General features: G+C 32.7%; 2 protein-coding genes and 1 long non-coding RNA gene across 4 annotated transcripts in view; all 3 read right to left on the minus strand.

Moving 5' to 3' along the window:
• Positions 1 to 24,532, minus strand: part of LOC126899893 (uncharacterized) — a 54,240-nt gene that overhangs the window by 26,640 nt on the left and 3,068 nt on the right. The gene's annotated exons all lie outside the window — the stretch shown is intronic.
• Positions 15,016 to 15,496, minus strand: LOC126899897 (uncharacterized). The gene is made up of 2 exons (XR_007702742.1): positions 15,264 to 15,496; positions 15,016 to 15,163 (listed from the first exon to the last, which is right to left on the minus strand). It is a non-coding gene; the product is annotated as an uncharacterized LOC126899897 (long non-coding RNA).
• On the minus strand, positions 17,722 to 19,842 carry LOC126899896 (uncharacterized). The gene is made up of 2 exons (XM_050675150.1): positions 19,032 to 19,842; positions 17,722 to 18,967 (listed from the first exon to the last, which is right to left on the minus strand). The coding sequence occupies exon 2, from the start codon at positions 18,903 to 18,905 to the stop codon at positions 18,423 to 18,425; it is 483 nt and encodes a 160-aa protein (XP_050531107.1). The 5' UTR covers positions 18,906 to 18,967; positions 19,032 to 19,842; the 3' UTR covers positions 17,722 to 18,422.

A 24,532-nucleotide genomic window follows, 5' to 3' on the forward strand; every position in this document is an offset into this window, starting at 1 on the left:
ATATATATATATATATATATATTAATCCAAAAATGGATAGTGGAAAGGAAACGTATATGAAAATTGTCTCGATAAAAATTTGAGTAAGTAATTAAAAACTGTATATGACAATCGAGACTAATTTCATGTGAAATTATATTACTATTGTTCTTGTTTGATATGATGTCTATGGATTATACTGTCCAACGGTTAATATCAAACAGCCTAGAATCAAACTCTCTAAACAAAAAATGTTTGTCAATTTCAACACTCGTTTAAAAACTTTTGAAAACTGTCAAAAACAAAAATTTGAATAAAAAATATCTATCCTTTGTGATGCTGAGTTTTTATACATAGGTATGTGATAATATAGTGTCAAATTGAACGTAATATTACAATTGTACAGTTAATCAATTACATTATGTATAAGTATATATAGTTTTTAAGTTATGGACAACAATTTTACTGCTGCGGTCTATGCTTGAAAGACTGTTATGACGAAGACGATCTATGGGTAAAACATAGGGTCTCCTGGCTGTATACATATTTTGTTATGTAAGTGACAGTAGTTATTTAACCAAAATAGTAAACACACGTAATATTATTATATGTTTTATCGGTTTTCATGAAAATATAACATTTATTAGTTTAACTGATGATATATAAAACTAAATAAAAATACTCATTTACAATTTAGTAAAAAATGTGTTATACTACATTGGTATTTTACTAATCTAAAATAGTTTTAGTATTGACACATGTTAATATCTACCAAAAAATAAGACCATATGTGACTGTACTGTACACGATTGTTCCCAATGACAATTTTTTTTTTGATAACTTTGTACAAATTTAACAATAATTTCTTTTAAGTTGTGTTTTTTACATTCAAGTCATTATACCCAATAAACATTCTATGCATAAGTTTACGTTAAAATTAAATTCTATGCTTAAAGTGGGTGCGAGTCAAGGTAACTCAGTTTCCTTTACCAGTGAATGCTTTTGTAAAGCGTCTCCTTTATGTAATTTAACAAAACCCTCAATTATTGGTAAAAATTACATATAATTTTCAAATTGGAAGTTTTTAACAAATACAATAATTGTTTCTTAAAATGCTTTAAATATGTCACTTTTTTTCATCTCTCGCGGAACTGATTTCTTTCAACAATACGTCAAAACATCACAAATCGTATCTAGTCAAAGACGTTACCCTCAAAAATTAAAAAAATTTCCCTAGTTCCCCGTAAATGAGGGAAATCTCCAAATAAAATTACAAATTTAAAAATCGTTAATTTTCGAAATGAAAACGGACATCAAAATTAAAGAAAAACGTACGATTTCCGTGAAAAAATTCTCCATTTTATATTTTACTTTTTTGACTTTATAATGCTATAACTTATTAAAAAGTGTATGGATCAACACAATTTTTTTTATGAGAAATAATATTTATATCCCTTTTTCATTCGACATACTTTATCTTAATCACGATATTAATAAGGAACTAGCAGATCTTGTAGCTTTTGAAATAATCCACCAATTTTTTAAAATTAAACACTATCTAAAGATTTGCATCGAAGCGTTTTTTTTTATAGTGATTTTAATCACTGTCAGATATCATTATACTTGATACCACTGTGCTACGTCACCACTGTGCTGCGACCTCCCTGTGCTGGGTTTTTTTTTATAAATGAACGTTAAAAATTCTGAAAAAGTATACGATAGTTATAGCATTTAACATTTACCTTATATCAACTTAGTAACCTATATAATATAATTATAGTCAATTAGCGGTTATAACTAAAACAAAAACTAATAAGTGAATAGCAGATGTCAAATATTCTTTTGCCAACAAAAACATTTACTAGCTATCCAATAAGCTAACGCAGTATTCTAAATACGACATGAGCTAGACATGCGTGCATTTTACAAACATGTATATTTACCCGGAGTATACAATGATGAGGGACACGAATGTTGGATAAGTTATCTAAAAAAAATAACCCTATAAATAAAAAAAAAATCTTAAAATTTATGACTTGTCAATAACTAACAAACTTTGTTAATTTTATAAAAGTAATGAATCAGACTCCTTTTATTTCGATGTATAAGGAGATTACAAAAAGGTTATCATTAAATATGATCTAAGAATTGATGAATTTGCTACTACTTTTAGATTTTTTAATTTGATGAATATTTTAATTTTAAACAATATGTAAAAGATTATTTCATTGGTAGTATTTTTATTAACTATACTAAGAGTTGGTAATTGTATAATATTTATAACTAAGTATAAGCATCGTAAATATTTATTAGTATATTATAAACACTTTTATTTTATATCAAATAAATTTAATAGCGTTATAATTTATTTAAATTATTATGTTATCTTTAATGACTATAACATGACAAATATTTATGTACAAACACTTTTCATTTTTTATAAATAAACGTTAAAAATTCTGAAAAGTATACATATACCTTATGTCAACTTATTAACCTTTATAATATAATTATTAACAATTAGCGGTTATAACTTATAACAAAAATATTGTATGCATTATTGAAGATCAAATCCTAAATTAAACAAAGCCACACCGTACAAAATTATCATACGTCCGTCATATTGTATTGGTTATTTTAGTGGACTACACGTATAAGTGAATCGGTGCGTGAATAATTTATGCCTATATTAGTTTTTGATGAAAAAAATGTTTAATATTTGTGTAAAAGTAAATGATAGCAATAGCAACTATCTACACTGCATGACAATAAGATTAGGCAGATAATTATATAAAAGTATAATTATCCATAATCAATGGAATTTATTCCAAAATATGCCTATAAGTTATATCTTATCATATACATAAAAAATTTCTACGGGGCGGTCGAAGTATTAACTGATTGTGAAAAAGAATTATTTTAAGAGCTGCATCGAATTCTGTTTTAACTGTTCGTGGAATTTTGAGGAAATTGGAGTAAAAATGAACATTTGTAACGTACAAATACTACTGAAACGAAAAAAGAAATTAAAGCCACCACTAAATATACGTGATAAAAATGCAAGAATAAATTTCATTAGAAATACAATGAATTGGATAAATAAGTTGAAAAGAGTAACCTTAACTGACGAAAAAAAAATTTTATTTAGTTGGTCCTCATGGTTATTCTTAACATTACTATTACATTTTTTTACTATTAACATTAACATTACTAAAGAAACTGTATTGACGAAACGTCATATGGGTGGAGGTTCTTTAATTATATGGGGTGCAATTGGAAAAAGTGAAATATTATTTATTGATGGTCGTATAAATGCTCTTAACCCTTAAGCAGGCGCGTGCCTATTTTTAACGTTTATAGTCGCGTGGGGATCTATTAGTCTATTAGTCATTTCTAAAAAAGTATATACAGGGGGTGGACAAAATAATATGAACACCTGACATATACTCAATATTTATTTATTAATAAGATGTTGCTTATTAATTCATTTAAATCCATTTGCTTTTAAAACCGCTTCAATCCTTCGCGGAATAGATTCAGTATTATCCAAATGAGCGTTAAGTTCTGCTGTAACTTTAGCCGCGGTAGTTTTATGTTGTCTTGTCACAATCCGTTTTAATGTTCGTCGGTCCCTGTCAGTCAACTTTGGATTTCGCCCACTATTACTTTTCGCCGATGATGTTTTTCCGTATTTCGTGTATGCTGTCATTACTGTGGATACTGTCCCTCTTGACACGTTCAACAGTTTAGATGTCTCCGTTACAGACGCTCCCGCTAATCGAGCACCCACTATTTGCCCTCTTTGGAAGTCCGAGAGGTCACGCATTTTATTTTAAATTTATTTTAACGTTCGTAGTATAACCTGTGTTATACACTAATATGTTATAAATAACTACTATATTGTAATAATATACTAATTTTACGCCATGTTATCCAAAAATTATACAGTGTAGCCAACTTGCAACAATATGTAACTATATTGCATGGTGTTCATATTATTTTGTCCACCCCCTGTATATAATTAGATATAACCTATAGACATATTTTGGAATAAACTACAATGTCTCATTGATTATGGATAACTATACTTTTATATAATTATCTGCCTTTATCTTATTGTCATGCAGGGTAGATAGTAGCTTTGGTGTTAATTAGTAGAACGAATTCCGAACACTCACACAAGGACACCGTTCCCACTGCTTGACTAGTACAGACAAATAACGAATATTCGGTAAATAAGCAAGTAGTAAAAACCCGACTTTACCTATAAGAGTAGTTTTTTTATGATTTACCTCATTACTATCAAAAATTATATGATTTAGGGCTTTAATGACAAATAACTTTTAGAAATCAAGATTTTAAATAGTTTATCTAAATAAACCACCTCATCTCAACCCTTAGTAGAAGATAGCATAACAAGTTGTTCCTTGGATCAAGGATTTTTTTAGATTTAAAAATGTATAGCAATATTTGCGAACTTTTAATAAAAAATAAGAAATATATAATAATCAAATAATAAAAAATTTTCTAAAATAATTAAATGAACACATATTCATTTGCGCCTGTATTTTATTTTCGACAATGATATAAAATCGCCATATGGTTTACGTCATATGGTTAATTTGACATTAACTTGAGCATGAATAAATTTTTTAAAAATTTAAAAGATTATAAATACAATTTTTTTTGTATTTTGTAATAGCAACATGAATTAAAATGATTTGGAATTTAAAGTCTTGTCCAAAATAAGAGAGTACTAGGATGGATTATTAAGTAAAAATTAAATGGCGAAAATTAATATTTCGTTGTGTCTATATGATATCCCCTAAAAATATTTTTACACTTAAAACTTTTTTTAAATTACTTTATAGACAAATTAAAATTATATAATACATTTGTAATTTCTTAAGGGACATGAGGGACTTCCAGTTAATTGAGTAATATATATATACAGAGTAAATCCTTAATGAATTGTATTTATTAAAAAAAAAGTTGATTACTAACAAATTAATTGAAAATAAATGTTTTTATCTTTGTAAAACTAATTGCATTTTATATCATAATGTTGAATGGAATATAATGTAATAATTAAAATATTTAGAAGTTATTCGTAATATAATAGTATATAATGTAAAATATCAAAACATATAATATAAGAGATGTACAACGACAACGAGTCACTTTACTCGATAGACGGCGAAACTACGATTAAACCGTAAACATGTATACAATAGACTGCATTGAGTAAAACAACATAATCGTAAAAGGAATATGTCCCTTTGATCTTGTACTATTCTAACATAAGTAAAAATACATTAAACTGTTATCTTAAATAATATTACTGTACCCAGTGTGTTGTTTAATAATATCAACACATAATATGATATTATACAGAGTGATTCAATAAGGACAAGACATTCATTTTCTCTGTAACTATTGAAAGTTTTTAATTTTTGGTAAGGAAAATATTGTATGATTCAAAAATCGTCGCTTCCGTCGACCGAAAAAAAAGGCAATTTAAGCTAAATCAAAATTTAAAGTTATTTTTTTCGACTTAAAAAAAAACAAAAACATTGAAATAAGTTTAACTTTCTATGTTATGTCAATTAGATTTATATAATATTCATTAAAATCTGTGTACTTTTCTTGTAAGGTATTTTAAAATAAAACAAAATACAAAACCTAGAATTTTAATACAAAAATAGCATATTTTTTAATACGGTAGTCATTTTCACCATGAAGGCAAATCCAAAGGTCAATTTTTTTTCAAATTAAAATATATTATATAAGCTTTAATTTAAGATATACAGGGTGATTTTTTTATCATAACCCACTCGATTACTTACAGAATAATAATAATTAAAAAATTTTTTTTTATTACTATCTTTAGTTACACATTATTCTTGAATTATTAACTATGTAATACTTTTAAAGTTCATCCCTTATGCCTGGTAAGGGTGTCAACTTTGTTTTTCTAAATGGTAACACGTATTTTTAATTTAATAAAATGTTCGAGTTTTTAATTCAATAATAAATGGCATTTGAATTTAAATAAAACTTAATTTGTTTATTAGATATATACATTTAAAGTTTCAAATTTTTGAGTTAATATATAGGTATAATATACAAGTGATTACAAATACAGGTAGCTAATTGGTTTTTTATGATATTGCTATCACAACCACGGATTGTTTATTATCAATTATGACTATCAATAGATATACTTTTTGTATTGTCAGTTAGTGTATTTATAAACTCACAACAATGTACCTTACTATCATTGATAATAACAATGCTGTGTACCTGCTAATATCGATGTCATAAAAAATCAATTAGCTACCTGTATTTGTAATCCCTNTTGTGATAGCAATATCATAAAAAACCAATTAGCTACCTGTATTTGTAATCACTTGTATATTATACCTATATATTAACTCAAAAATTTGAAACTTTAAATGTATATATCTAATAAACAAATTAAGTTTTATTTAAATTCAAATGCCATTTATTATTGAATTAAAAACTCGAACATTTTATTAAATTAAAAATATGTGTTACCATTTAAAAAAACAAAGTTGACACCCTTACCAGGCATAAGGGATGAACTTAAAAAGTATTACATAGTTAATAATTCAAGAATAATGTGTAACTAAAGATAGTAATAAAAAAATTTTTTTTAATTATTATTATTCTGTAAGTAATCGAGTGGGTTATGATAAAAAAATCACCCTGTATATAAAAATGTCAGTATTTCTGGAACACTTTCAAAAATTAAATTAAAAATGTCCTATTTTCAAAACGCATGTTTAAAGTTATGACCCCTCTGTATAAAGGGAAATGGTCCAATTAAAAAAAAAAGTATGTTGAATGAAAGAGGTATATATATACCTCTTTATATTTATATTTATATAGTCGGGTATATAGTTGGGCCCTGGTATGTTGTCGGTCCCGTTGCGCTGCGCTACAGTGTCGGTGTGATCGAGCTCTACGGGGCTACGAAACGTCGGCACATGGCTTACACGGAAGGGCAAATGAAACAGGAAGTGTCGTCGTCTCCGGATGCTATGGCTGTGGTAGACGACGACGAGGTGATGCGGACGGGCGACCGTGATGATAGTGTAGAACTGTCCCCTGGGGAAGGTTCATCAACCCACCACAGAGCGGACTCGCCAGCGCTGAGTCCGTTGCCCGAGAGTTCTCCCCCATTGGGGTATCCTGCTAAGAGAAGGGCGCCTTTGGGGGAAGAAGGCAAGAGCGACGACGAGGCCACGTTGCACGTTGGCCTCAACTACGTCGTTGCTCTTGCCACAACGGCGGAGGTCGAGGAGAGCCTGATGAGTGAGTCTCCGGCAACCACCTGGAGTATCTCGTTCAGCAGATCTCCCTCTCGTGTCAGGCCCTCAGCGAGCTGAGGAGCTCTGTACGGCAATGCTGCAAGAGGTGGCACGACCTGTCGGAGGAGGCGTCTTCCACGTTGGCAATGATCGAAAGCATAGGCGCGCAAGTGGCCGTGCTTCCCGCAAAGAGCTGAAGCTCGCCATCAGGCGGGCCAAAGCGAAGTGCTGGGCCGAACTCGTGAAGTCGGTGGACCACGACCCGTGGGGGAAACCCTATCGGGTCGTTAAGCGGAAGCTCCGCGGTCCACCGGCTTCCGGTCAGCTGGAGGCGGAAGTGCTGGAAAGGGCGGTAGACGCACTCTTTCCGACTCATCCGCCTCTGCCTCCCCCGGCGTTCGGGGACGACGTGTCTGTGGAGGAATTCACCACCCAGGAGGTGGCCGACGCTGTGGCGCGCGTACGGGGCCGGAACACAGCTCCCGGCCCTGACGCGATTCCAAACCGGGTGTGGGGGTTGGTAAACGACCTCGCCCTGGATTGGATACGCGCCGTCGCGAACCGCTACCTCTCGGAGGGTGAATTCCCCACGAAGTGGAAGAAGGCCAAGCTGGTGCTTCTGAGGAAGGGTGACAAGCCCGAGGGTCTCCCCTCGTCGTACCGACCGCTTTGCATGTTGTACGACTTGGGGAAGATCCTTGAGTGGCTGCTAGTCACCCGGATCGAAGCCCACCTGGCCGACGTCGGCGGACTGGCCGAGGGCTAATATGGTTTCAGGAGGGGGAAGTCGACGGACGATGCAGCTTCCCTCTTCAGGGACTTGGCCCTCAGGACCAAAACTGAGCAGGGCTTCGGGGTGGCGGCTAGCCGTGCTGGGGATGGAGATCCCGCTTAAGGACTCCATGACTTATCTGGGCCTTGTCATAGACAAACGTCTAAAGTTCGGGCCCAGAAAGTCATGAACTGCCTGGANGCACATTTCTCGTGCGGCCCAGCGGGCCCAGAAAGTCATGAACTGCCTGGAGGGACTCATGCCCAATCTGGGAGGGCCGAGAGAGATGCGGCGCAGACTTTTAGTCAGCGTCGTACACTCGGTACTCCTGTACGGGTCCCTGGTTTGGAAGGATACTCTTGAGTATTCGTCCAAAAACCGTGAAGCCCTGCTCAGGTGCAGAGGCGGGCGGCGATCTGGACAGTTTCGGCGTACCGAACGGTGTCTGGAGTGGCGGCGGGTATACTGTCATCACTGCCACCCGCCGACCAGCTCGCCGAGGAACGCGCCGCCGGGCATGAGCTCCACCGAGAACGCAACCGGTCCCTCGAACGCGAGGACCGGCTAGCGCTCAGGTGGATAACCATGCTCCGGTGTCGGACTCGCCTCTCGGAGGAAACGACGAGAGGCGAGTGGACCAGGTCCCTCATAGGACTCGATCGGCTGGACAGGTGGGTAGACCAGAATCACGGTGAGATGACTTATCGTCTCACCCAAGTGATGTCTGGCCACGGCTGCTTTAACGAGTACTTGCACCGTATTCGTAAAGCAGCTTCGCCGACGTGCGACCACTGTTCGGATCGCCCGGTAGATGCTGATAGCGCTCTGCACACCCTGTTCCGGTGCGAGGCGTGGGCCCAGGAACGGGACTCTCTGGAGTCCTGTCTAGGGTCCACGCTCCGTGTCGGGTCCCTGATGGACCTGATGTTAGGAAGCCGGGAGGCGTGGAGGCTCGTCCAGGCGTTCGCCGAATCCATCTTGAAAAAGAAGGAGGAAGCTGAACGCCTGAGACAGAGACAGCCACGCCGCTCGGTACAGGAGGACCTAAGGCGCTAGTTTAGGCCGGAGCCTTAGGTATTTTGTGTTTAATGTTATGTGTTGTGAGTTATTTTTGCCCCCCTTGCATTGAACGGGGGAGGCCACACCACGTTGTGAGTTTTAGAGACGGTGTGGGCCGCCCTGAAGTAATACCTAACGGTAGTTCCAGGGCGGCCTACAACTAAGCCGGTCGTGATAAAAAAAAAAAAAAAAGTGCCCGTGCTTTGAGGTGTCATAGACAAACGTCGTGGAATGGGGTTGCACAAGGAGGTGCAAACCGCGACGAAACGTTTGGAGGAGGAGAAGCGCAGAAGAGCGTTTCCGCTGTAGTGTTTTGGTGTTTTTATTTATTACAAAATACTACAATTAAAATTTATATAATTAATACTTTTTAATAATGAAAAATGATTTTATACGTACATAAAAAAAGAGTACAAATAAAAAGTGTCACTGGATTGACGAACAGCGCGAGAATAAAAAAAATACACGGAGTGTTATCGTACTGCAGTACATCTAAGATAAAACATATAAACATATATAAACGCATTCATTGTGACATGTTATTTAACATCTTTGTTAATCCCTACATTACCCCCTTTCCAGTGAAAACGATAATTTTACGTTAAACATACATAGTTACAAATATCAAATATAAAAATACAAATACAAATATAAAAGTGATACAATTCACAATTTACAAAAACCTTACGGGGAGGCGGATGGTTCTTCCTGACTTGGTTTGTTTTGTTTGTATTATTGTTGGTCTTGTAGTTGTATTTTTCTGGTTGTGCTGGTTCGTTGTTATTGATAGATTTGTGTTATTATCTTCATTTTCGTTGAAACATGGCTTCAGTCTGTCTATTGATATGATACATTCTTTTTGCCTAATTAATAATTTAAAGGTTTTTTCGTATCGTTGAACAATTTTGTACGGCCCTTCATATGGTTGTTCTAGCGGTTTCTTGACCCGGTCGACCCGAACGAAAACGTGTGAACAGGATGCTAGATCTTTATATATAAAAACTTTTTTACTTCCGTGGTTTGAAGTTGACACTGGGCGTATGGTTTCCATTGTTTTCTTTAGTGTTTCAGCAAAGGAACAAGGGTCTGTCGCCACTGATGACTGCATAAAAAACTCATTAGGTAATCTAATCGTACTTCCAAATACAATTTCTGCAGGTGTTAAACCTAGATCTTCTTTAATCACTGATCTAAGGCCCATAAGAACTGAGGGGAGTACATCTNAAAAAAGCAAGTGGTTGCCAAACGCCGTTTTTAAATTGTTCTATTACTGCGCCTATCGCCATATCTGACGCGTCACATCGTAATTGAATATTCGCGGCCGGATCTAGATACGATAATGTTGTGGCTCGCTTTAAGTCTTCTTTAGTTTTCTCGAACGCTCCCGTTGATTGATCGGTCCATACAATTGGTGTTTTGTCGTTTTTTTTGCTGTTTTTAAGATAATCGTGAAGAATAGCTTGTGTACTTGCTGCGTTTGGGATACAACGGCGGTAAAAATTGCACATAGCCAAAAAACGTCGAAGCTCTTGTACATTATTCGGCCGTGGATATTTGTCTATCGCTTCCAGTTTTTCAGGATTTGGTCTAAGACCGTTACCCGATATGATGTATCCTAAAAATAGTACCTCTTCTTTTCCAAATATACATTTATTCGTATTTATCACAATGCCGTACTCATTGAGTCGTTGTAATACACGTTCGAGGTGACTCAAATGCTCTTGTGTTGAAGACGATGCAATTAAAATATCGTCCAAATACACTTCACAAAAATCTAAGTCTTTTAAAACACCGTGTATGAAACGCTGAAATGTTTGAGCTGCATTTTTAAAACCGTATCCCATCCGAACAAACTCAAATAACCCAAAAGGTGTTGTAATAGCTGTTTTTGGAATATCGGACGGTTCTATTGGTATATGGTTAAAAGCTTTAACCAAATCGATTTTTGAAAAAATACTTTTATTTTGCAATCGCTGTGTGATGTCTTGAATGTGTGGAATGGGGTATCTGTCCGGTAATGTGACTGCGTTTAACCTACGGTAGTCGCCGCACGGTCTCCATTCACCGTTCTTCTTTTTTACTAGTTGTAATGGGCTGGCCCACGGACTATTTGAAGGTCGGCATATGCCCTGTTCCACTAAATATGCAAATTCTTTTTTTGCGATCTCTAGTCGATCCGGAGGAAGGCGTCTTGGTTTAGCGAAGAGTGGTGGTCCTTTAGTGATGATATGATGTGTAACGTTATGTTTACAATCCATTGGGATCATGTTTGTTCTTAATACTTGCGGAAATTTTTTGAGTAACTTAATGTACGCTGAATCGTCTTTAAAAGCGAAGATGCCCGAGGATATCGTCTTTTTAACTTTTCCGGCGGTGGCTAAATTGGTATTTTCATCAATTAGGCGTTTACTTCTTAAGTCCACTAATAAGCCGAAGTAGTGGAGAAAGTCAGCACCTATAATTGGTTTACTGACTGCTGCGACAATAAATTTCCATTTAAAAACACGTCTTAAACCTAAATTTACAGCAATTAATTTGTCACCGTATGTTTTTATTATTGACCCGTTGGCTGCGAATAAAGTAGGGTTACCATCTTTTATTTTATTGCGTTTCTGCTTAGGATCTGCTGGCCAAACCGAAAAGTCCGCACCAGTATCAATTAAGTATTGAGTTTTTGTTATTTTATCAACAATAAATAGACGACGAGATTGAAACTCACTACCGTCGGTCGTCTCGACAGTAGATCGTTTATAGTTTTCCGACGTGTGCTGGTATTTACACGGTGGTTTGCATTTAGTAGCCTTATCTTTGAATCGGTAATGATAATAACATGTATCATATCGTGGTCGTGAATTGTCTCGGCGCATAGGTGATTTTGAGTGACGCCTATTGTAGCTACGAGAGTTGCTGTTGCTAAGTCGCTCTACTGCTTGTGCGAGTGCTGCGATCTGGTGTTCCAATTTTCTTATTGTCGTTGCATCGTCAGCTTGTTCATGTGACTGACGGTTTGTGACCTTGTCACTAATGTTGGCAATGGAAAAACAATCATTTCGGCTGTCCGATACTTCGATAATTTTATCTGCCATCGAAGCTAAGTTATCCAACTTGTCGTTGCTAGCTGAAATGATAGTTTTTACCTGATGTGGTAACCTTTGTATCCATAGTATTTTAAGTATTTCATCAGTTACTTTTCCATTAGCTAGTTGACGCATTTCTGAAAGAAAATGAGATGGTTTCCGATCACCGAGTTCGACTTCGGTCAGTAATTTTTTAAGCCGACATTGTTCAGATTCGGAAAATCTTTCGATGAGCCGGGTTTTTAATGCTTCGTACATTTTCGTTTCTGGTGGATTGAGTATTATGTCACTAACTTGAGCAAGAATTTCACTTTCCATAGAAGAAACAACATGATGAAATTTACTTGCGTCAGCTGTAATTCTGGTTGTATAAAAAACGGATTCAATTTGTTTGAACCAAAGTTCTGGGTTGGTACGCCAGAAAGTTGGGATTTTAAACGCTCGCGTTGAATTCATATTGGGCTCGCCGTATTCGATATGGTCTCGGCCATCATTACCGGTCGCGTNATGGTCTCGGTCATCATTACCGGTCGCGTCGTCACGCACACTTACTATCGCACTATCGGATTTGCTGTTCATTTTAGAGGTCACCAATTTGTTGTGTTTTGGTGTTTTTATTTATTACAAAATACTACAATTAAAATTTATAATAATTAATACTTTTTAATAATGAAAAATAATTTTATACGTACATAAAAAAAGAGTACAAATAAAAAGTGTCACTGGATTGACGAACAGCGCGAGAATAAAAAAAATACACGGAGTGTTATCGTACTGCAGTACATCTAAGATAAAACATATAAACATATATAAACGCATTCATTGTGACATGTTATTTAACATCTTTGTTAATCCCTACACCGCCATCCAGGAACCCCCCGGAAGCCTCAGCGGAAGCAGTAGACAAACGACGGGCACCGGAAGTAGTGCTTCAGAATTCGGCGAAAGAAGCCGGGACGCAAACCGTCGTCGAGGACCCACCGGCCGTCATGCCGAAGGGAGCAAATGAGACGGAGAAGAAGAAAAGGATGAGGAAGAAAAAGCGGCCTTCTGTCCCAGGTCCTGTCTCCGATCCAGTCACCGCGCCTACCCAGACGCAGACTGACGAGAGGGTGGCGAACCGGGCAAACTATGAAGGGTCTGTAGAAGGGGATGCGGGAGCTGCTCTCGCTGAACCGCTGTGGACCCAAGTCGTAGGACGGAAAGCAGGAGTAAGGAAGGAGGATACGGCGGCCGGGCCCAAACTTCCACCTACGATCAGAAACCAAACAGCAGCAAAGTTACGGTCAAAAGTGCTTCGCACAGAGGCCGTGTTGATCGGCCCTCTAAGGGAAGGTAAGAAGTATGCCACTATAATGGGCATAGCCATGGCTGCGATTGACCTCCAGGCCCTGGGCATCCAAGTGTCCGGGACCCGGAGAACACAGACGGGGGCCGTCATATTGGAGGTCCGGGGGTCAGCTGAACAAGCGGACCTTCTGGCGGCCCTGCAGGAGATGGACGTGCGGGTACACCGTCCTTCTCCTAGATGTGGAGGAGTGGCAGGAGGAGCAGGACGTCTCTCGTGATAGCCTCCTCATCGCTAGCTACGTTTTCATCAACTATTCCAGCTTGTTGTTTTGCCAGGGTGACACAAAACCCCAGACATCCTAAGATCGGCTTCTACTAATGAAGAGACCTACAGGGGAAATGTTTTCGCCGTCCTTCCTGCTATCCATGAGCAAGTATGATAGGCGCTCGGACCTCGGTTTAATCTTTTCCCAAGAGGGATAAACCTTCCAGTCGTCGATCATCTTCTCAAAGTCGACCACGTCGTCCTCCGTTAATGATCGCGTTAGCCAATCCATTTCATCTCCTCGTAGCTTCCTCCGCACTGCATCAGTAGCAATAAAAGGCGCCTATCCAGCCACGCGTGGGACTTCGCGGTCGCTTGGTGTCGACCAGAATGAGCCCGCTACGCTGGGTCCGGTTTTTGGAACCTTTTACACTCACTCCTGCCGCCCCCTGAGGATCCGATACTTCTGGGGGGGTAATTTTGGTCTTTGAAATAGAGGCCATAAGTGATTTTTTATTATATATAAAAGTGATTATATATTATTATTATTATTGTTATTAATATTATGCAATTAAAGTAAACATTCATTTTCAATAGCAGGTGACTCCAATGGGAGTGATTTCATAGGCTATTCATGTTATGTATTGTATAAATGTATATCTTCTAAACTATTTACAGATTATAAATTTAAAAATAAAGAAATTAAAAAAAAAAAAAGGATTTGTATCAAATTTTGCGTAAAAATGAAATTCCCTCCAAAGATGACTCTATCACTATGCATTACAATTTAGTGAATTCAATAACTTATAAGATAATTGATATAAAACTTTTATTATTTTTCATTTTAAAACATATTTTTTAGATAAATAATTTTTGTAGTATTTTATATGAAGTAATTGCAATTAACTTTAGTACGGGTATATAAAGAAACAAGTATACATATTTTGTTAATTTTCAGAAATAATTCACTCAACAATGATAATCAATTAAATTTAATTAAAATTCTAGTAAAATAAAAGTTTCAAGAATGAATATATTGACAACAAATTTATATATCTACAGTAAAACAAATAAACTGACATACAATTTCCAAATAAACTTAAAAATACTCCGATTTATTAATGGTCAAACGCACCAAATATATAATCTTCTTCACAAATTTTATACCCCCTTCCAGAATCATAAATGGGGTTTTTTTAGATCTATACTTTAATATGATAAAATGAGTGACAAATATCATCGTTTATTAATAATTTTTTATTTATTTATTTTAAAAGGTTAACAAATAAATAATATTATATTTCAACATTTCATCCAATTCTTAATAAAATATTCACTAAGCAAATTTTATTTTGAATTTACAATGAGTGCATCAATGTCTCAAAGTCTGAAACATTGGAAAAATCAAATAAATTAAAAAATGAACAGCATAATATAATCTTAAATAAAAAATCCATTAAAAGTATAAACATGAATAATGAACATACCGCTAAAATTGAGTTTACCATTATTGTTCTGATAAGCTCTTTTAATTATTTTTTCTAAATAACTATTTGATTTTACGCTTGTGTATGATTCAATCAAATCTTGTACTATATTAGCATCAATGTAGCCATCTTCAGAAAATTGAGTAAATATTTCAATAATTTCTTCGCATTTTTCCGTTATTAATATTTCATTAGAAAAAATTTTTAAACATGTTTCAAAATTATAATTTTTTTTCTCTAAAATTGAATACATTAAGTACTTAATAGATTCCACTTAAATAAATAATTGCTATTTATTATGTAGTTATATAAAAAATTTTCTTTTTGTTCATACTAATAAATGACACAAGACAAAAGTTTATTTTTTTTAAATTTATATATTTTATAAGAATTCTGTAAGGATTTTTAACACTGATTCCGAATTAGGTTTAAGATTTTTTTAGCTATCATATCTAGATTTTGAAATTTAAATTAAATTTATATTTTAATAGAATAATTAATTATTAACTGATAATTACACAGTAAAATCGCCATAACTATATATATATATATATATATTGTTATTTATTTAAATTTTTTTAAATTATTTTTAAATGTTTGTTAAGATTTTTTCAAAGCTTGCTAAGTACAAACCAATGCTTTAAAATTTCAAAGATAAGGTCAAATGTCATTTTTTTTTTTTTAAAGATGAACTCTCAAGTATAACTCTTTTGGTTTAACTTACAATAATGAAATTTTAACCAAGAAATAGATAATTTAATAAAGATTTTTTAAATACTTTTAAAATATTAACGTTGTATATTTCAAATAAATATAAAGCTTAAATAATGCTGCTAATTCAATAAATATAAGAATATGTTAAACAAATACTGTTTTTTTCTTTATATTTTCAGTATTTATTATTTTTAAATAATTAAGTAATGATATAATACAATCTTATACATTTTCTAACGATAAATACGATGGTGTGTTAAATTTTACATAAGGATTTGTTAAAAATAATTATTCATTATTTATATGTATAATAATAAAGAAAGGTTTACAAACTATTCGTTGAATATGCTTTTATATTTTATTTAAACTTAGTACATATCAACTTAACGAGAATCTAATAATATATAAATATTATTGACAGACATAAGTCTATTAAGACAGTCTCGGTCGTCATGTGTAATATATATATATATATATTAAGCTGACCCAGAATTTTGAAGTTTCGGAAATGCTTAGTGCATACGACTCAAATTTATTTGTATACATTAGGGTGGTCCTTAACTTATAGGTGTAGAATTTTTTTTTTCGAAATTTGATCGGGCCACTCCCCAAATTTCTTCAAAACTATAAAAAAAATGGTTCATACTTAATTTCGCTAATTTTGGTCAACCCTAAGCCGTGCCTCAAGAGGGTCGAAAACTCGGTAATAAGGGTAGTTTTTCAGTTATTGTGATTTATCTCAAAAACTATGACATTTACGTAAACGTTTATAAGAATAAAATTGTAGATACAAATATTTTAAATAATAAAGTTCATTACTAAAAAAGTCGTAAGTCAAGTATTTACCCCGTAAAAGTTATAAGTTCAAAAATTTTTTAAAAAAGGTGATTTTCAGTTTTTTGCGATTAAATCCTAAAGTATTAACTATAAAAAAAAATAACTTATTATGAAATGTTTTTAAAATTAAATTTACAATAATATTTGTTATAAGTATTTTTCTCATAAAACGACTCATTCTATCACAAAATAACAAAAACTCGGTTTTATACTATAATACATTTTATATTGACTAAATAANGGGTTTTATACTATAATAAATTTTATATTGACTAAATAATAGATTATTTCGCTTATTTATAAGAAAAATAAAAATAACACACTTCCAGTACATATTAACTTGAATGTGAAGCTAAGAAAGTATTTATTTTTTTTTTTTATGTGTTATAAAAAATATTGTAATTTTAATAAATGCAAGGTTAAAATTTCGCTATAAAATAAATAATATTAAAAATCTTAAAATATTATTAATATAATATAATATAAAATAATATTAAAATTTCTTACGATAGTCATAAACCAATTGTATTAAAAATTGTTTTTGTTCTTCATCTTTAGTAATTATTTCATTGAAATTACTTATTAATTGAACTCCACGTTCAGCTGCATCGTTGATGACTTTTAACTGATTAAATAATGATTTACCTTTTTGGTAATTAACATTTTCATTCCAATCTACCGGATTTTGGTTCAAAAAATTGGTGGGAATGTTAAATCTTTCAAATAACTTTATCGATGAACTATTTATAAATTCATAAATTTGTTTATTATTTAGAGACGCATAATTATTTATTGGAGCAACATAACGCTTAATTACATTTGCATTGTCATTGTGATTTTTTAGTGACTCTACCATTTTTAATTTCATTGGTAAAGGAATATTTGAATCAAAAAACGATAATCCTGCTACTTCAGGAGTTAGGTACCACAAGTAACCACAAAATTTTTTGAATGCAATTTTTGTTATATTTTTATCTATTTTTTCATATTCAATCAGACAATGAACAAATGAAAGATCTTGATAAGGTACTTCAATTGCAACATGTGAGCGAAACCATCTTTCAATATAAACACTTATTATAAATATACAAATATCTCGACATGCTCTTTTTATTGTGCTGCGGTCATATGAAATTGTTTTCTAAAAATATATATTTTTAGGCAATATATCGCTTTGGACATCCATCGGGCGTGATGGTATGATCCCGGAACTCGAAACGATATACTGCGATGTGGGATTCCTCCTAGGAAAATTATAGACAGTTCTAATAGCTCTCTATAATCTTCTCTAAACTGTTTTTCTTTTGAAATAATTATTGAAAATTCAAGTACACGTTGTTTGGCATCGCATAATTTTTCACTAACATATTTCTTCTATACCTGGATTGAATTTATTTGAATTTATGTTACTCCAGCCTTCTTGGAATTTTTTAAAAAGTTGAACATTAGGCCCTGAGGTTGAAACAAATATTTCTTCGAAAATACTTTTTAAAACAATTTCATAAATATGATGTCGACAAAGTAAATACAACAAAAATCTTTTTCAAGACATTGTTCTAGTAATATACATGTACGTTTTAATCTACCGGTGTTTGAAGACGCAGTATCTCAGCAAACAGCTACAACTGAGTTTTTTAGACCGCATTCTTCAATTGATTCATATACTTTTATAGCCAGTTCTTCTCCAGTTCCTTCTGATAATTTTGGTACACCACTAGAAATAATTATTGGTAATCGGTCAACAAGATCTTTTGAAGTTAACGAAGGAAGCAATTTTCCATCCCAGTGTACGACTGCATTACTAAATAAGCTAATTTGAAAATTTTCACGTAAATTTAAAGCTCGTTCTTTACATAACTTTTCACGTTCTCTATATATTGACAAACGATTTATTACCAAACTATCAACGTTTTGACCAAATGCTTCAGCCGCTGCCATAAGTAAATGAGTGGCATCTCTGTCACTGATCTTACATCTATCCAATGCAGCTACAAGTTTGTTAGTGAGAAACTGTTTTGAAATTCGTTTACTAGTAGATGGACCAGGTTCACATAATGTTTTCTCAAAAATTAAATCATCATTGGTCGACATGATTTGACTATTATCGTCAGTGTCACTTTCTGACGATCCTGAATAAAACTCAACTGTATCATCTGCAATTATTATTCATAAATAATATAATATAATAGAACATTTATAAGTTAATTAAACACTTACACGATGCTTTTATTTTATCATAAGTAGGTTTTTTCTTTTTTCTGTTTTTTCAAAACGTAAATACTTTTTTTGGTCAGCTTGATATGAATCATAATCGATTCCACTCAACGATCCCGGGCGACCTTTTTCACGTTGACGAATTAAAAATTGTTTATCCAACTCAATACTCATCAGATTCATAGCGTCAGCATGTGCTATATCAAAAAGGTCGTCAAATTTATCGATAAAACAATTTTCTTTTTTTTTTTGAGTATCAGTTTGTCGTGATGCATTTTTGGCAAACTTCGCCATTTGTCGTAAATTGCTTCCAATTTTAATATACAGTGGCGTAGTTCACGAGTTGGAATGCGAGCTTTTTGCCAAAATATTAAAACGTCATCTATTACTAATCGTACACTATCACGAATGCTTAATTTGACTTCACATATATTATAAAACAATACTTTAAGAACTTGTATATTAGAAGGTAATTTACAGCCAAAAATTTGATGGGCAATATGACCTAATAAATAAATCTGTTTACGCAAATTTACTTTGTGTGACATACTACTACACAACTTTTAATATTAAATAATAAAAGAAAAAGCTAAAAAATAAGAAAAATTACACTTCAGCTAAAATTAAACTTCACTAAAATTATACATCAGCGTTAAAACGAACAATATATAAACAAAAACTTTGTACCGAGCCCGTTCAAATGCTGCAATAGATATTTGCGAGTACTAAGTATAAACGAGTTTTAAACCATTGTAATAGTATTATTTTACTTATTGGTTACAATCAAACCTATTATCGAAGAATTATCAACAGGTGTTATCTAACAATAGGTGTCACAAAAAGTATTAATTTTGTATGATTTTGATAATTTTTAAAAATAGATAGTGAAACATTTAAGATTCTAAATCAATAATGTTACCTAAAAAGCTTGATAAAATAAAAGACGTTTTGATACCTATACAATAAGATTAAAAATAAAAACCAACTTATTTTTTAAACATTACACAATGAGAATATTGATGAGAGGATTACCTCGTTAACATATTTAAGCGAAAATAATCTATTATTTAGTCAATATAAAATGTATTATAGTATAAAACCGAGTTTTTGTTATTTTGTGATAGAATGAGTCGTTTTATGAGAAAAATACTTATAACAAATATTATTGTAAATTTAATTTTAAAAACATTTCATAATAAGTTATTTTTTTTTATAGTTAATACTTTAGGATTTAATCGCAAAAAACTGAAAATCACCTTTTTTAAAAAATTTTTGAACTTATAACTTTTACGGGGTAAATACTTGACTTACGACTTTTTTAGTAATGAACTTTATTATTTAAAATATTTGTATCTACAATTTTATTCTTATAAACGTTTACGTAAATGTCATAGTTTTTGAGATAAATCACAATAACTGAAAAACTACCCTTATTACCGAGTTTTCGACCCTCTTGAGGCACGGCTTAGGGTTGACCAAAATTAACGAAATTAAGTATGAACCATTTTTTTTATAGTTTTGAAGAAATTTGGGGAGTGGCCCGATCAAATTTCGAAAAAAAAAAATAAGGACCACCCTAGTATACATATAAAAAAGAACACAAAAAAATTTCAGGTCGATCAAACAAGTTTAACCCGTGCCGACTTGGGGTTGAAAATTAGCTAAAAGGTAGTTTTTTAATTATTTATCATTGACTCGTTAATTAGTACTCTCACAAAAAAGTCTATAGGAAATAAATTGTAGATATAAATGTTTTGTATAACTTAAATTTCTATAATTTTTCTTCTAAACCCATTAGTTTTTTAGAAAAATTGAAAAATAAGTATTATTTTGTGAAACTGCTGAAATTGAGATATTTACGAATATTGCATCATATCTGATGAAATTTACAAAATATTAGGTACTGAAGTCTAATGTATTTATTTAAAAAAAAATGTTTCTATTCATCTATTTTTCAAAAAGTTAACTTTAAACAAATGCTTATCTCTTCCTCTATTGATCTAGTGGGTATTGATGTACTGGTACCTAATAATAATTCTCTCCAATTATGGTCAATTTATATCCCTCCTTCAGCTAATCCCTCTACCTTTATTTTATCTGAAATTTTTAAATTGCTCTCTAATAACTCTTTAATTGCATGTAGTCTTAATGGCCATCATCCTGCATAGGGGTCATTAAATTCTAATTTTAGAGGTAATATTATCCATTCAACTATTACCCAACATAACTACTGTATACTTAATACAGGTGTATCTACCAGAGTTAATCGTTCCCCTTTTTCCGATACCTTTGTTGACCTATTTATCTGCTCTTCAAATATTTTATTATCCTCTTCCTGGTCTGTTTTTTGTGATCCTCATGGTAGTGAACACTATCCTATTATAATTGGTCTTTCCAGACAATTAACTCATTCCTCAGGTCATATTGACAATAATTCGCTTCCTGACAATCCTAATAGTTTTTCAATTAATTTAAACTCAGCTGACTGGACTACTTTTTCTCTTCTTATCAGTACCTTTCTTGATTCGTGGTCTCTATTCTCTTCTCCTATTGATAATTACAACAACTTTGTTGATATATTACTGAGAGCTGCCAAACTCTCCATACCAACTAAACGTTTGTCTAATAAACGTTTTAATTCTCATTCCCCTTGGTGGAATTCTTCCTGCACAATTGCAGTTAAAACCAGATACTTTTATTTCCAAAAATATAGAGCGGCAGGTTCTCTTCATGATTTTATGTTGTATCAAAAATCTAAATTAAATACCACCAACATTTTGAAAAAAGCTAAGAAAGACTCATGGGTTAAAATGTGCTCTAAGTTACATCCTTCCTCGTCTATCTCTGAATAATGGGCCTTAGTTACAAAAATTAAAAAATGTATGATTCGCCCCTCATCAGCTACAATAATGATTGGTTTGACAAATTTTGCGATAAAGTGGCACCACCATACATTCCTAATCTTGATGAATCTAATTTACAGTTCGCAACTCATATGCCGCATAATAATACCAACTTCCTTTCATCCCCTTTCAGCCGTTATGAACTCTCCCTAGCTATCTCCTCTAGAAAATCCATTGCAGCTGACTTAGATAGTATTTCTCCTATAATGTTCAAACACCTTCTAATTAAAGCATTTGATATACTCTTATCTATTTTAAATGATTTATGGCTTAATAATATCATACCTGATTCCTGGAAAACCTTCAAAGTCATTCCTATTCCTAAAAGTGGTGCTTCAAGCCATGCATACCATCCTATTGCTCTTTCTTCATCTTTATGCAAAATAACTCAGTTTATTTTAAAAACTAGCCTCGATTGGTTTCTTGAAGCCAATTCTCTATTACCTAATAACATGTTTGGCTTTCAACATGGTGTAGGTACTATATAATGTTTATCTTCCTTTGTTGGGTCTGTTTATCATTCGTTTTGTAACCGCCTTTTTACTGCAACTGCCTTTATAGATATCGTAGTGCTTTCGATTCTGTTCATATTCCTTTACTTTTTTCGTGTATTCTTTCCCTCAATATTCCTATTGTGCTGTATAAATTTATATTTTCTTTATTCAATTGTCGTCATCTCCATTTTATTATATATATTATATTTATTATTATATTCTTCTGCCTCCAACGTGCACCGTAAAAAGCTTAATTCTTTAATGACTTCTTGTTTACATACTATCTTAGGCGCAGTTTACTCTACCCCAAATATAAATTTAGAAGTGGAATGTCCCTTAACAATTCTCCTTTCTGTCCCAAACATGACAATGAAGTTCTCTGCGATTTTCCTCGTATAATTTTTGACTGCTGTGCTTTTGAAAGTAATCGTTCGATTTTATTTAATTATTTATCTCATCATTATATCTCTCTTATTAATTGTTGCACTATTTTTAACTTAACTTCTCTCAATGTAATTTCTTTAGTTATTTCTTTCATTTATTCAGCTGGTTTATTAATTTAACTATTTTTACTGTAACTTTATTGTAATTTCGTTAATGTAAAATCAATTGTACTATTTTTTTATTTTTTATTTTCTCTTGTTAAATTTCTAAATTGTTAAGCTATAATAATATTTTGTATTGAAAGCTAATAAAAAAAAAAAAAATGGTAATGTATTCGATTAATCGTATCTAAATACGATTTGTGATTGTTCGACAAATCATTCAAAGAAATCGGTTCGGTGGCAGCTGAGAAAAAATGGTAAAAGACACAAAAAAAAAATACATTATAGTAAAATTAATACCTTCTCAGCTTCGCAACGTAATTAAAAATCAAAATGGTCCATATATAATATACTAATTAAATTTAATATTTTTATTTTAAAAAGAGCATATATATAAATATATAGGGAATGTGCCGTATTACTGTATTATAAATACATTATTATAAAGACAAATAAAACAATAAAAAGGTCAATTGGTAGTTCCTTTTAGCTAAAATGCCTTAATCAAAAAAGTTTTCGGTAATTAAATAACTCTGACTCTAATTATTATGTTATGTTCAATTTAATACAATAAACTGAAAATCACTAAAAGCACAGACAACAACATACCATGATGGGGGTAATTAAAAATAATATAATAAGCCTTAGTTCTGCTTGCACGTCTGTGAGCGAGCGTGCCAGAGAGCGAGCCGGCACTTTTTTTGAAACTCTGAATTCAATATAGAGTTCAGGATTCTTTTGTCTAATTCCTTTTTATCAAACTAGCCACGATCCCGTGTTGTCATCGGTACATTTTAAAACAATATTGAATAAAATCATTTTTTCGTCAAGACTTTATTTATTTATTTAAAAGAAGTATTATACATTTTTACGGAAGCTATATAAAAATATTAAGTAAATTTATATTAAACCAATTATTTAGAATTAATAATCTGAGTGAAGAATGATAAAGCAATAGATTATTTATATTCATTTTCTAACTTTAATTAATTATTACTGACTAGTTCGTACCTTATACATAAACACATTATAAGGTATTCGTGAGAATACCATGTAATGTGCCTCTTTGTTATAATACACCGGGGATTATTTCAAGTACTTACCAGTTGGGTAATTTGTAATACCTCTATAGAGGAACTTTAATCATTTCTTTTTATATCTACTTGTCTTAATTGTTCTAAACCCACAGACTCTACAACGTCGATAGAACCTCGTTGCTCACGAATTTATCAAACCCCAAAAATAAACAACCTTGGTCAAAATACCCATTAATTCTTACGATCATTTTTTATATTTTTACTTTGTAATTTTAAACTATAACACAATCCTTTATTGCAACTGATGCCTTCCTTATCAGGCTTGGTGCTGAATTATTTAAAATAGGTAATGACTAACAACATCATACTATTGCCTTTGTCAGTAGTTCATTATATGGTTCAGAACGCAATTATTCTTTAACTGAATTTTAGTTGTTACCTATTTTCTTTATTTGTTTATAGACGTCATAGGCTACCATAAAGTAATGCTTGATAACAGTTCCAGAGAGATTCGTAACAAATTCG

This window comes from Daktulosphaira vitifoliae, unplaced genomic scaffold (assembly GCF_025091365.1).
Source record: "Daktulosphaira vitifoliae isolate Bord-2020 unplaced genomic scaffold, ASM2509136v1 Scaffold_2, whole genome shotgun sequence".
Lineage (NCBI taxonomy): Eukaryota > Metazoa > Arthropoda > Insecta > Hemiptera > Phylloxeridae > Daktulosphaira > Daktulosphaira vitifoliae.